This window comes from Bos indicus x Bos taurus, chromosome 17 (genome assembly GCF_003369695.1).
Source record: "Bos indicus x Bos taurus breed Angus x Brahman F1 hybrid chromosome 17, Bos_hybrid_MaternalHap_v2.0, whole genome shotgun sequence".
Lineage (NCBI taxonomy): Eukaryota > Metazoa > Chordata > Mammalia > Artiodactyla > Bovidae > Bos > Bos indicus x Bos taurus.
The window spans coordinates 9,608,062-9,621,042 of record NC_040092.1 but is presented as its reverse complement, the minus strand read 5'-3'; the positions used below and the strand labels follow the sequence as shown (position 1 = coordinate 9,621,042).

The window sequence follows — 12,981 nt, the reverse complement described above, 5'->3', positions numbered from 1 at the left end:
AGCGACCACAGAGCCCACCATGTGCCACCCAAACCCTGCATTTTCGTTCCCTGAGAACCCAAGTCTGCAGCCCGCAACACCACAGTGACGAGCAGGCACTGTGGAGTCAGGCTGCTGGGCTCTGAGACCCGGCTACTTGCTAAGTCTGAGTCTTGGGGTCCTCCATCCAGCCCTGGAGGCTGAGGGGACAGTCCCTGAGGGCTCCGTGGTCCAGGCTCTGTGCTCGACCCATGAGGTGGGCAGCAGCACCCCTGTTTTCCAGAGGAGAAAGCACCCGAGGAGGAGAGGGACTTGGAGGTGGTGGGGCCAGGACCCAGACCCAGGTCCAAACTCCACGTCCATTCATTAACCATGTGAATCAGTCAGGGTTCTCCTGAGACGCAGAACCAATAGGGATACACACACACACACGTGCGTATTTAAGAAATTGGTTCATACAACCGTGGGGTCTGTAAGTCTGAAAGCTGCAGGGCAGGAGGCCCTGCTGCAGTCTCCTTCTCTGGGAAGCCTCAGCTTTTGGGCAAAAGGCTTCGACTGATTGGATGAGGCCCACCCACACTGTCAAGGGAAATCTCTACTACTTAACACCAACTTACGTAGGTGTTAACCACAACTGCAAAATACACAGCGATGTCTGGACTGGGCTTTGGATCATGACTGGGTACTAAAAGGCAAAGCTGAGGCATGAAAACTAACCACGACGCCGGTTCACCAGGGCTCCTCTGACGTGCTCGCTGAACTGTGCTGGGGCTGTGGGGGCCACACCCTGGCGGCCCTGGAGCCGGGCTGGGTTAATAAGGCCTGAGAGCTGAGGTGTGACCTTGGGGTTCTAACCTGCTGAGACTCAGGAGGTGCAGGGGTGCTACTTTCCCATCGCAAACACCCTCAGGGACGGTGGTGGTGGGGCGTGGGGTCGGGAGTAGCGTGGCGGGCACCAGCTGCCTCCTCTGCCTCCGCAGTACCCTCCAGCAGCCTGGTGTTGTACCAGAGCTCCGACTCCACCAATGGCCACAGCCACCTGCTGCCATCCAACCACAGTGTCACCGAGACCTTCATCTCCACGCAGATGGCCTCTTCTTCCCAGTAACCATGGCCTCCCAGGGGCCCTGGAGCCTCCACAGTCTGCTGGACGGGTGACCAGGACATCTGAGCCTGCAAACCTTTACTGCTCACCGGGCAGCTGCTCATCCCTGGAAAACTGCGCCTCAGTCCCCATCCCCATCCTGCCAGCTTCAGAAACGGGGCCTTCAGAGGAGGGTTGCTTCAGTGCTCAAGTGGGGACAGTGGAGAGCTGGAGAGCAGAGCCTGTTCCTGGTGGGTCACGGGGAGGGACTGTCCCTGCTGCCCAGGGTAAATCCTGTCGCTTGGAACACAACCCCCCCGAGGCTGGGAGCCCTTGCATCCAGCAGGGAACTGCCAGCCACACTTCTCAGGACAGCAGCCCGTGTAGCTGGCAGAGGTCATAGGTCAATGTGGCCCCAACTCTGTCACCTATGCCCCAATCAGGCCATCCCACCTAGCCCCCTTGCTATTAACCGCACGCCCCTTTAGACCCACCTGTCCCCACTCTCCTAAGCCTCACCTGAGTGGCTCCTCTGGGCTGGGGCCTGGGGAAACGCAGGCCTCTCCAGCTTTCTTCCACCGAAGCCAAACTTCTCCCCAGCCCGTGACCTCTGGTTTTCTTCGACATTTTGTCCCCCCTGAGCACCACACCTTCTGAGGCCAGCCTGGCATCCTGCATCTACTGGAAAGCCCCCCACCCCTGCAGGCCTAGGCGTCATCCCTGCCCCTGGTGAGAGCCTGGTGCCAAGTCGAGGCTGTGGGGCGGAACACCCTTCCCGGCTTCGGGAGTGAAGCTGCTGAGCTCAGAAAGCAGCAAGGCCGGGGAAGCAGAGCTGAGGGGCCCAGAGGGAGAAGAGAGGCAAGATCAGTGGAGGGGTTGCACCTGGGAGCTAGGGCCAGCTAGCTGAGGGGAGGGTTCCCAGCCCGCCCCCCGCAACCGCCGAGGAGGCTGAGGTCCTGAGTGATAAGGCAGCCATGTCAGCCCAGGGCTCACATGACCTCATCTCCCGGGGGGTGGGGGCTGCTGCAGATAACCCGGCCCTCGTAGACCACCTCCATCCTGGATTGAGGACAGGGCAAGGAGAGAACTAGCATCAGCGCAGCCTGCAGTCAGCTGAGAGCGAGCCTGTACATTTATTTAACTTTTAGTAAAGTAAACACGGATCGTGTCCAATATCTTGCTTGTTGTGTAGGTGGGGTGGGCAGGCGGAAGGGGGCTCGGGGCCTGAGGAGGGGCGGGGCCGGCACACACACTCTCACATCCCACCTGTCTTCCTGGCTCCACCGAATCTCCGCGGCCAGGCCACCGAGCTGGAATGCCTCCTTCACCATGAACTTCTGCTCCTTCTTGCAGGACACGTGGGTCCAGGAGTCCCAGGCCACGAGTGCTGTGACACTCCCTGCAGTCTTGAAGCTGGGGTGTGGGAACACTTCCTGGGGTGTAGGCTCAGCACTGACTTGGGATCAGGGCAGCACCCAGATCTCTTGTTACACTTCCGTTCCCTCGACATTTTCCATAATCTGGCTGGCTCAGAGACACGATCACGCATGGCATATTCACATTGTGGAGACAAAATTCTGGAAAACCGGGTGTGGGGCAGAGTAGATCTCTCTCTTTTCTAGACAGTGTTTTATGAAGCCTGTGTGGAGGGAGACACACAAGGGGCTCTGGGGCCTCGGGGGCCACCCCACCTTGTCTCCTTCAGGTCGTCTCCTGCACCAGACTGAGGCGGCGGGAGCTCGACTACTTGGCCTTCAGCCCTGAGTGACTGGGAATCTCCTTCTTCCTGGGGTCACAGAATGTTCTGGTACCACAGGTCTGCCACGGCCCAGGGGGAGCACAGGAGGGCAGGCCCCGCTCACCCTATGACCACTTCTCGGCCCCTACGCCTGGGCTGGCCCCAGTCACGGGCAGAGCCTGGACTCGCCAGCCAAGTTCTTACATTGGAGAGGGACTCAGGGCTCAGACAGGCTAGTCCCTGTGGGAAGCCTGAGCTGGTGGGCTCCCGGCCCGCACGCTGGGCTCAGTTCGAGGGAACGGCAGCAGCGCTCTTTGTTGGCGGGGACGGGGAGGCCTCACTGGCCTTCTTGGTCTTTTTCTTCCGTTTCTTCTTTTTGGTCCCAGGGGGCGCCTGGTCTCCGTTGAGCTGGGCAGACTCCTTTTCCTGCCTCCCGACTGCGGCCTTGCTGGTGGCGGCAGCGGCCACGTCAGCACTGTCCTCCTTCTTGGCTTTCTTTTTCAACTTCCGTTTCTTCTTTTTCTCCACGGAGACATGGCCATGGATGGCGGACTCCTGGAGAATGTCAGAAGCGGACACAGCCGCCTCCCGGCAGCGCCGTAACTCCTCGTCGCCATCATCGCTGCTGCCGGGGAGGGTGGGGGGAGTGTTAGGGGACTCGGGACTGGGCCTCAAAGGCGCCGCGCGTGCCCCAGGCCAGGCCACCAGACGGAGGCCAGGGAGAGACGGCGGTATGTGGAGAACTCAGGCTTGGCCGGGGGGCAGACCTGGGTTCCCACACAGGCTTCTCTCCTTCCAGGCTGTGTGACCTCATTTCGTGACTTAACCTCTCCAACCCTCAGGGTCTTCACCTATCAAGTGGGGATCTTAACAGAGCCCAGGCTTCACAGGGATGTCCCAGGAGTGTGGTGTCAGGCACGAGATAGGTGCTCCGAGAGCAGTCAACATCTAGCCCCCAGTGGAAACTCTCCCGCTCCCACTGAGCTACTATGTCTCCAGCTACCTGGTGGGACTCCTCCTGGGCCCAGGCCTGACTGGGGTCCATGTGGCTATCTGTGGGTGGAAGTGGGGGGGATCTGGCCAAAATGAGGGAACCTGAGGAAAGGACGCGTCATCTCACCTGGAGCTGGAAGGCAACCGTTTCCGGCAGGGCTGGGGAGCAGCTTCCTTCTCGGGGCCTCCAGGGATGGACGTGAAGAAAAGGCGGAAGCCTGCAACCCATGGGGACAGAGTCAGCACAGCCAGGGGCCCCCAAGTGCCGAAGCTGCCCCATCTCTGCCCTCACGGAGCCCCTGGTCCAGAGGGCATCGCTCCTGTCTAATAGAGAGTGGTGCCTCACAGGATGAGAGGCAGCATGCTTCCTTCTGCTGCAGCGAGGGGACTGGGTGCTTGAGGTGTTGCCGGCCACCAAGTCAAGCCAGCAAGTCTCCCGAGGCTTCTGGGACTCAGCAGCTGAGCTACCTGCCTATGGCAGCTTGCAGAGTGGTCAGTGAGTCAGGCAGGGGACAGAGACTTGTGTGCGAGAGGCTGTGGGGTGCAGCAGGCGCTCCTGCTCAGGGTCACCTCGGGCCAGTGGCCACATTCCTGGCCCCAGCTCCCCTCATGGGTCCCCCTGTGAACACGGTCACCATAACATCTGCCTTGGACAGGGCCTGCAGGCATGAAGGAAGATAATATGCCAAAAGGGCATTTCGTAGCTCCAGCCTCACAGGCGGGGGCTTAATAAAGGAATGCTGTTATCAATAGTTGAGCTGCTTACCGTCATCCTCCAGGGCGCCTTGCTGCACCTCGGACTTTCTTGGCTCCTTCACGATTTCTGAAATGGTAATGGAGCTACAGGAAGAGACAGTGGATTTAGGATGAGATTTTGGGTAACAACAACAAATATTCTTTTTAATTAAAACTTCTTTTTGTTGTTGCTAAGTGGAGGGGATAGAGTAATGCAATGCTACTCATGGATGCAGAGGGCCCCCAGCTGATGGGAACATGCCTGGTCACAGCCATAATGTGGTGAAGAACCCCTGTCAGCTCAAACAATGGTGACTCACTGGTTCAAACCCTACTTTATCCCACAAAGTGCTGAAGAAGTTTTGAAGATACTCATAGTATAACAGAATGCAACTTCAAATAAGGCAAAGAGAAAATGAGAGCAAGAGGGACAGAAAGAGCCGGAAGTGTGGCCAGGAAGCCCGAGAGACTTGCTAGACAGAGGGCACACATTTGGTTCTGAACTTCCTGGTAGCAAGCACGAAAAGGGAAATATGACCAGTTGAGGAAAAGAACGTTTCAGAGGTTCAGCTCCTATAACAGGCAGACCTGCCTTTTTTTTTAATATTTAAAAAGCTTGAGTTAATATATATTGACACTCAGTGCCAAGAAATAATATGGGGAGACCCCATGTATTCCCCACCTGGTTTCTCCCTCAGGTAACACTGTGTGTAACTAACATCCATGATCACAGCTGAGAAACTGACTTTGTTACAATCCACTGACCTTTCTCAGACTTCAGACCTGGGTTTTGAGTTCTGATTTTTGTCACTTACTAACAAGGAACTCCATCTCTCTGAACCTGTGTTACCCCTCTGAACACTGGGAGTGATGAGACTCCCGGCCTCCTAGAGCTGTTACAAGGTTCAAATGAGAAAGTGAATTCTAATCCCTGAGGATGGAGCCCGGCTGTGAGCCAGTAAATGCCAGCTATAACGATGATGAAGATGATTACTGCTGTAAGATAAGCAATCAGTAGAGTTTCCTGGTGGCTCAGTGGTAAAGACCCAGCCTACCAATGCAGGTTCAATCCCTGGTCCAGGCAGATCCCACACGCCATGGGGCAACTAAACCCGTGAGCCACGACTACTGAGCCTGTGCTCTAGGGCCTGCGAACTGCAACTACTGAGCCCACGTGCCACAACCACTGAAGCCCGTGAGCCTAGAGCCTGTGATCCCAACCAGTGAAGCCACCGCAGTGAGAACCCCTCGTACCTCAATAAAGAGGAGCCCCCACTCGCCACAACTAGAGAGCCTGAGCAAAGCAATGAGGACCTGGCACAGCCGAAAAGAAAAGATAAGCAATGAGCTCCACAGGACCCCTTTCTCTAGCACAGACAAAGAGGGGAGAACTGCCGAGACCAGGAAGCAGGTCTCGGGGAGTGCTAGCGAGGCAGTCACCTCGCAACTGGAGACCAACGCTCTCAGCAACGCCCTTGCAGCAAACAGAACGATGTGCTGGGCGCTTCTCCTAACTGCCTTGTGTAGGTGCCAGAGGCCTCATCCTGCACGGGACACGGTCTGGGGAGAGGGAACAGAAATGATGCCAACAGGGTCCCGACCCTGAGCCGGGTATCTAACCTGGTGGTTCAGTGTCAGTCAGCAGGGACATTAGGTGATGTCTGGAGACACAGCTGGTTGTCACGGCTGGTGGAGCAATGTTACTAGGATCTCGTGGGTAGAGGCGAAGTATGCTGCTAACCCTCCTACAGCGCTCAGTACAGCCCCACACAACCATGGTGCCAAGCCATGTTGCCACCACGGACAAACCGTGTCCATGGTGCCAAGGGACCAACTGGGGTATCGTTTCTCTGTGCGTGCTACATTGATTCAGTCGTGTCTGACTCTGTGCGACCCTATGGACTATAGCCCATCAGGCTCCTCTGTCCATGGGATTCCCCAGGCAAGAATACTGGAGTTGGTTGCCATTTCCTTCTCCAGGGGATCTTCCCAATCGAATTCACATCTCTTATGTCTTCTGCACTGGCAGGCAGGGTCTTTACTGCTAGCACCACCTGGGAAGCCCTTAAAACACAAGATACTGGCTCAGGATAGCTGTGCTAAGTCATTTCTTTGGAGAGGAATAAACACAGAACGCTGCAGGACCTATCCTGATGGTGGGTGACCAACACCCGGTGGATTTCCACCTGGGAAGCGCTCGTCACGGGTCACTGCAATGCCAGGTGGCCCTGGTTACCCTGAAGCCGAACGGTCACTGAGAAAAAGCACTCCCTCGGACTGAGATGCCCAACTGACCTTCCTAAACACGTTAAGCACATTCCCAGATTGGGGACTGGCACTAAGGCCGTGGGGGTGCAGGCTGCTGAGGGCTGGCCCAAAGTTCTGTCTGGATTAGCAGCAGCTGTGCACTTTGGGAGGGCTCATCTATCCTTTTTGATGGTTACTTCACATTGAAGGACTATGGCCCAAACATCCTGAGTCTCCCTTTCAAAATCTGCTAGGGCTTTGTCAAGTGAGAATGGATCTAGCCCAGCCTGCCCAGGACCGAGTCCCATGCCACGCCACTGGTCATCCGCGGAACAGAGGCACTGTGGCCAAACATGCTTGGAAGATGCCGGACTACACAAATTTACGCAGGACTCTCTACTGTAGGACTTCTCAGAGCTTTGAAGACACTACCAAGCATCTAAATCTCCCAGGGCAGGGCTTCCCTGCTGGCTCAGTGGTAAAGAATCCACCTGCCAATGCAGGAGACATGAATTCGATCCCTGATCCAGGAAGATTCCACATGCCGCAGAGCAACTAAGCCCACTAAGCCAACTAACAGAACTACTGAGCCTGCGCTCTAGAGCCTGGGAGCCACAACTACTGAGCCCACATGCTCTAGAGCCCCTGCTGTATAACAAGAGAAGCCACTGCAATGAGAAGCCTGTGTACTTAGAGAAAAGCCTGCACAGCAATGAAGACCCAGCACGGCCAAAAGTAAATAAATAAAATTATAAAGATAAATTAATTAACTTCCCAAGGCACAGTGGGTATGCAGAGTACAGCATTTCTCCACCTCCTCTTTGCTGCTGGAACCCTGGTGCCCAGAGCCACACTCTGGACTCGAGTTCCTGGGCACCTACTTTAGGAATGCTGATCTGGATCTTTTTTTTTTTTAAAGTATTTCTTTGGCTGCGCTAGATCTTACTAGTGACACACGTGATTTTTTCTTCAGTTGTGGCATGTGGGAGCTAGTTCCCTGACCAGGGACTGAACCTGGGCCTCCTGCACTGGGATCGTGGAGTCTTAGCCACTGGACCACCAGGGAAGTCCTGCCAACCTGGATCTTCACAGGTTATATTCTCGCAGCACCTGTCATACAGTAAGCACTCAAGAAACAGGAATTCCGCTGGTGCCTTGCCCTCTTGTGGTGGGAATAAGCTCTTGCATCTCGGGGTCCCCTCTTCCTCTGGGGGCAGCAGGAGAGCGCAGCAGTTAAGAGCAGGGCCCTGGAGTTGAGCCCACTCTGCTCCCTCCTCCGTGACTGCAGGCACATGCTTCTTCTCACAGATGGGAGCCTTCTCCCACAGCTGGAGGACAAGGATGACGACAAGCCCTGCATGGCAGGGTGATACCTTGTGCTTACCACGGTGCCAACTGACATCTGCTGAGCTCCCAGGCCTCGGGGGCCATGACTCCTGGAATGAATGAATGAGGGCAGGAAAAGAGAACATAGGTGTTTGTTACCTGTCCAGCAGGGCTCCCAGTTTCTTGGCTACATGGGCTCGGAATTCGGGGGTGGTCTGAAGCTCGTTGCCGTCTTGTTCATGCTCATCTACCTTGTGCCTGCAACACATACACAAGGACCTCACCTCCTGCCAGCTCAGAGGCTGCCCCCGAGAGGGTGGGGAAGACATGTGTCTTGCTCACCCTGACATACCAGGTGTAGCAGGGAGTACATGGGGTGTGTGTGTGTGTCGGGGGGCAGGTGGCAGGGGCCAACATCAATGAATGAAAAGATGAAATCTGAATACAAAGTGCACAGTACCTGAGGCTTGGCTGGTTGGCTGGCAACTTAGCATTTGTAGCATCTGTGGAAATAATGAACACTGAGGTATTTACAGAGGAAACAACTACACCATCTGTTGTGTGCTGGGCACTATTTTATGTCATTTACGCCTATAACTTGTTGAATCTTTCCAAAAACCTGATGGGGCTAATGGGGGTGGGGGTGGAGGTGGAGCAGTCACCATCCCCCATTTACAGAAGAGGAAACTGAGGCAAGGAGATGTAAAATAGCTTGTTGTTGTTCAGTGCTAAGTCATGACTGACTGACTGCAACCCCATGGACTGTAGCCTGCCAGGCTCCTCTGTCCACGGGCTTTCCCAAGCAAGAATGTTGCCATTTCCTTCTCCAGGGGATCTTCCTGACCCAGGGATCAAACCCATGCCTCCCTGGGGAAGCCTGTTAAATAGCTTAGCCAAACAGCTAACAAACAACAAGAACTGGGATGAGGATCCAGGCTGTCTGGCTCCACAGCCCCTCTTCATCACCATGCTGAATGAGCACGTCTAAGTGTACTTTGATTCCAGCATTTATTGAGTGCCCACTGTGTGCTTAGCTGTGTGCTAAGTGCTCTGGAAGAGAGAAACGAAGGGGGCTCAGTTATGCTGATCACTGGACGGGGAGTCTTGCTAGGGTCTCAGCTTCCTCACCCCTTAGAGGCCCCTTTCCGGCAAGTTCATTCATTTAAAAATCATTTTGCTGAGCAAGGTATAGGCCCTGGGGATACCATGGTGAACAGACACCAGCCCTTGTGAAGTTCACATCATGCAACCTCTCACTCAATAAATTTGTGGAGCAAGTATGAGCCACAGTTGACTCTAGGTACTGGGGTTGGAGGGGTGAAAGGAAAAAAGGCAGGATAAGTAAAGAAGCAATTGTAGAAGAAAGGAAAGCATTATATATGAAGGGAATCACATAAAGTATGACGATCGTGGAGAGAAGGCATGTAACCCAGTCCTCCTGAAGAGATGGTGTCTCAGCTGTATTAAAGGATAAATGGGAGCCAGACAGGAAGGGGAAATGAGTCCATGACGAGAGACCAACCACATAACTGCTCTTTACTGGGCCTTTAATGTGTGCCAAGCACTGCAGATACATCATCTCCACTCCTTACAACGGTGGGTACTATCCTTAACCCCACATTACAGATGAGGAAATTTAAATACAGTGAGGCTTAAGTACCCCGCCCAAATTCTTCCTGCTAGTGAGTGGTGGCAGGACTTTACTTTTGGGGGCTCCAAAATCACTGCAGATGGTGACTGCGGCCATGAAATTAAAAGACGCTTGCTCCTTGGAAGAAAAGCTATGACCAACCTAGACAGCATATTAAAAAGCAGAGACATTACTTTGCCAACAAAGGTCCGTCTAGTCAAAGCTATGGTTTTTCCAGTAGTCATGTATGGATGTGAGAATTGGACTATAAAGAAAGCTGAGCGCCAACGAACTGATGCTTCTGAAGTGTGGTGTTGGAGAAGACTCTCGAGAGTCCCTTGGACTGCATGGAATTCCAACCAGTTCATCCTAAAGGAAATCAGTTCTGAATATTCACTGGAAGGACTGATGCTGAAGCTGAAACTCCAATACTTTGGCCACCTGATTGGAAGAAGCAACTCATTGGAAAAGACCCTGATGCTGGGAAAGATTGACGGCAGGAGGAGAAGGGGACGACAGAGGATAAGACAGCTGGATGGCATCACCGACGTGATGGACATGAGTTTGAGTAGGTTTCGGGAGTTGGTGATGGACACGGAAGCCAGACATGCTCTAGTCTAGGGGGTTGCAAAGAGCTAGACGTGACTGAGTGACTGAACTGAAATGAACTGAGTGAGCGGTGGAGATGGAAAGGCATTTCTGCACACAGAAAATAAAAAGAAAATGGCAGAGTTATGGTGACCACAGATGAGAGGACATAGTATGGTCTGGAGCCTAGCTGTGGAACGTGTGGCAGGAAAGCAAGCTGGGAACTGATTACCAAAGGCTGGGAATTGATTACCAAAGGGTTTGTAAATCCTTTTATTTATTTATTATTTTAACTTTTACAGAAATTATTTATTTACTCAGCTCTGCCGGGTCTTAGTTTCGGCACTCTGGATCCTTAGCTGCGGCCTATGAACTTCTTAGCTGCAACATGCAGTCTAATACCCTGACCAGGGATCCAACAAAGGCCCCCTGCACTGGGAGCACGGAGTCTTAGCCACTGGATCACCAGGGAAGTCCCTAGGGCTTGTGAGTCCTTTAAAACAAAAGCAGGAGTTAACCTTGCTTTGCCATGGCCTGCTCTGGCAGCCTGGATCCTTCTGAGAATAATCTTTTAGATGCAAAAAATACAACACATAGGATTACAAAGAAAACCAGTGATAGTGAAATTCAGTTATCATTAAGAGTAAAAAGCAAAATTTGGGATACTTTAATACATATGCTTCTTCATTAATGTATTAAAATCTACTTAAGGGGCTAAAAATTACTGTAATTTTAAAAAAATTAATTAATTTATTTCTGGCTGCGCTGGGTTTCCGTTGCTGCCTGAGGGCTTTATCTAGTTAAAGCAACTGGGGGCTACTCTCTGGTTTCTGTGCTCCGGTTTCTCATTGCAGAAACCGGCTTCTCTTGTTGCAGAGCACCGACTCCAGAGCTTACCAGCTCTGTGGTTTTAACGCTCAGGACTTAGTTGTCCTGTGGCATGGGGGATCTCCCCGGACCAGGGATGAAACCAGTGTGCTCTGCACGGGCAGGTGAATTCTTAACCTCTGGACCACGAGGAAAGTCCAAAATTACTTTAATTTTAAAGCAGGGATGAGTGGAAACGATTTTTTTCCCAACATATTGTGAATAAAATATTTTTGATATATCTGAAAGACTAATGGGATTTGAAAGTCTGAGACTTTTGTTAAGACAAAGTAACAGGTATCGCCAAAACTACTGCGGTTGTTCACACACATGATGGAAAGACAGGCTAAATTTCAGAGACTGGTGAAAGTGAGATGAAATATTTTTCCCATTAATATTCACAAGTCCTCTGCACTTTACCCACCATTGGGCGCCCTTATGTTAAGGGGTCTGGGATTTATTCCCAGGGCACTAGGGAATCAGTGAAGGACAAGAAAGATAGTGAAGGATGGGGAAGGATGGGGAAGGCTGGCGTGCTGCAATCCATGGGGTCGCAGAGTCTGACATGACTGAGCGACTGAACAACAGCAAAGGGAGTCACGGTCAAGGAGGTGTGCAACGCAGCTCGCTGGCAAAGTGGAGCCGAAGAAAGGCTGGATGCAAGAATCCAGCTGTCGCAGTAATCTCCGATGAGTGGCGGGCCGGCCAGGGTGCAACAGTTAGGATGGACCCAAGAAGGCAGAGTCAAGAGATACTCTGGTGCCTTGGTTTCCCTGACTGGGATAATCAACAACCCGCCCCGCTGCCCTGGTCCGTATTTTGACTCTAAATCCTACTCTAAACCCTACCCAAGCCGTGGAGCCTCCTCAGGGAAAGAAGTCGAATCCCGGTGACACCCTCTTCACCATCCATCCTCTCAGGCCTGAGGGGAAGATCATACGCTCTACGTCCAGACCCCCCGAATATAGTCCCCTACCGACTCCTGGCTTCTCTGGACCCCTCGGGCGCTGCTCCAAGCCCCAAGCCGGCAACGCTGCCTCGCGGCACCGTTCCAGCTCCTCTTCATCGCTGCTGCTGCTGCTGCTGCTCTCCAGATCGCTCATGGTGCCACGGGTGCCGCCACCTTGAAGCACCGCAAAGGATTGTGGGGAGCGCCTCCAGGCGCGGTCGTCCTCTTAGGATCCCCAAAGGGAGCTGAAAAAACGCAGGGCATTGTGGGGATTGTAGTTCTTAGACTCAGGCCGTCATTGGTCCTAAATTGTCCTGAAGGGTTTCCTGAAACGTGAGAGCTGGAAGGGCCTAAGAGATCAACAGATCTATCCTTGATGAGGAAAATCAGACCTATAGACAGGCAGGAATTGCCTAAGGTCACACAAGGGGTTAATGACAGTCAGGATCGGTTCCCATATTTTGGTCCAATGCACTTTGATTCTTATCCACTTATTCTACAAATTCAGAAGTCTATTTGGGCATCAGAAGTAACTTAGGGACCTTTGTGTCTGTCGCGGGGTTGGGTAGGGGGCAAGGGGCTTCTAAGGTGGTGCTAGTAGTAAAGAACCTGCCTTCCAGTGCAGGAGATATAAGAGACGCAGGTTCAATCCCTGGGTCAGGAAGATCCCTTGGAGAAGGGCCTGGCAACCCATTCCAGTATTCTTGACTGGAGAATTCCATGGACAGAAGAGCCTGGTGGGCTACAGTCCATAGAGTGGCACACAACTGAAGTGACTTAGCAAGCACGCAAGCACGTCTGTGGTAAAAGTCACATAATATTTTGTTGTTTAGTTACTAAGTCGT

General features: G+C 53.1%; 2 protein-coding genes across 2 annotated transcripts in view; one reads left to right on the top strand and one right to left on the bottom strand.

The window, feature by feature from the left end:
- HNF1A (HNF1 homeobox A) overlaps window positions 1–2,236 on the top strand; it is an 18,082-nt gene extending 15,846 nt beyond the window's left edge. Inside the window, 1 exon segment of the mRNA XM_027566554.1 lies at window positions 960–2,236. Coding sequence (XP_027422355.1) covers window positions 960–1,087 — 128 coding nt within the window. The 3' untranslated portion in view covers window positions 1,088–2,236.
- The window catches only part of C17H12orf43 (chromosome 17 C12orf43 homolog), a 12,734-nt gene continuing 1,930 nt past the window's right edge, over window positions 2,178–12,981 (bottom strand). The window contains exons 3-8 of the mRNA XM_027567339.1: window positions 12,164–12,361; window positions 8,563–8,605; window positions 8,262–8,360; window positions 4,561–4,634; window positions 3,922–4,012; window positions 2,178–3,426 (exon numbers count right to left, since the gene is read on the bottom strand). Of these exons, the coding sequence (XP_027423140.1) occupies window positions 3,087–3,426; window positions 3,922–4,012; window positions 4,561–4,634; window positions 8,262–8,360; window positions 8,563–8,605; window positions 12,164–12,361 (845 nt within the window). The 3' untranslated portion in view covers window positions 2,178–3,086. The remainder of the gene's footprint in view (window positions 3,427–3,921; window positions 4,013–4,560; window positions 4,635–8,261; window positions 8,361–8,562; window positions 8,606–12,163; window positions 12,362–12,981) is intronic.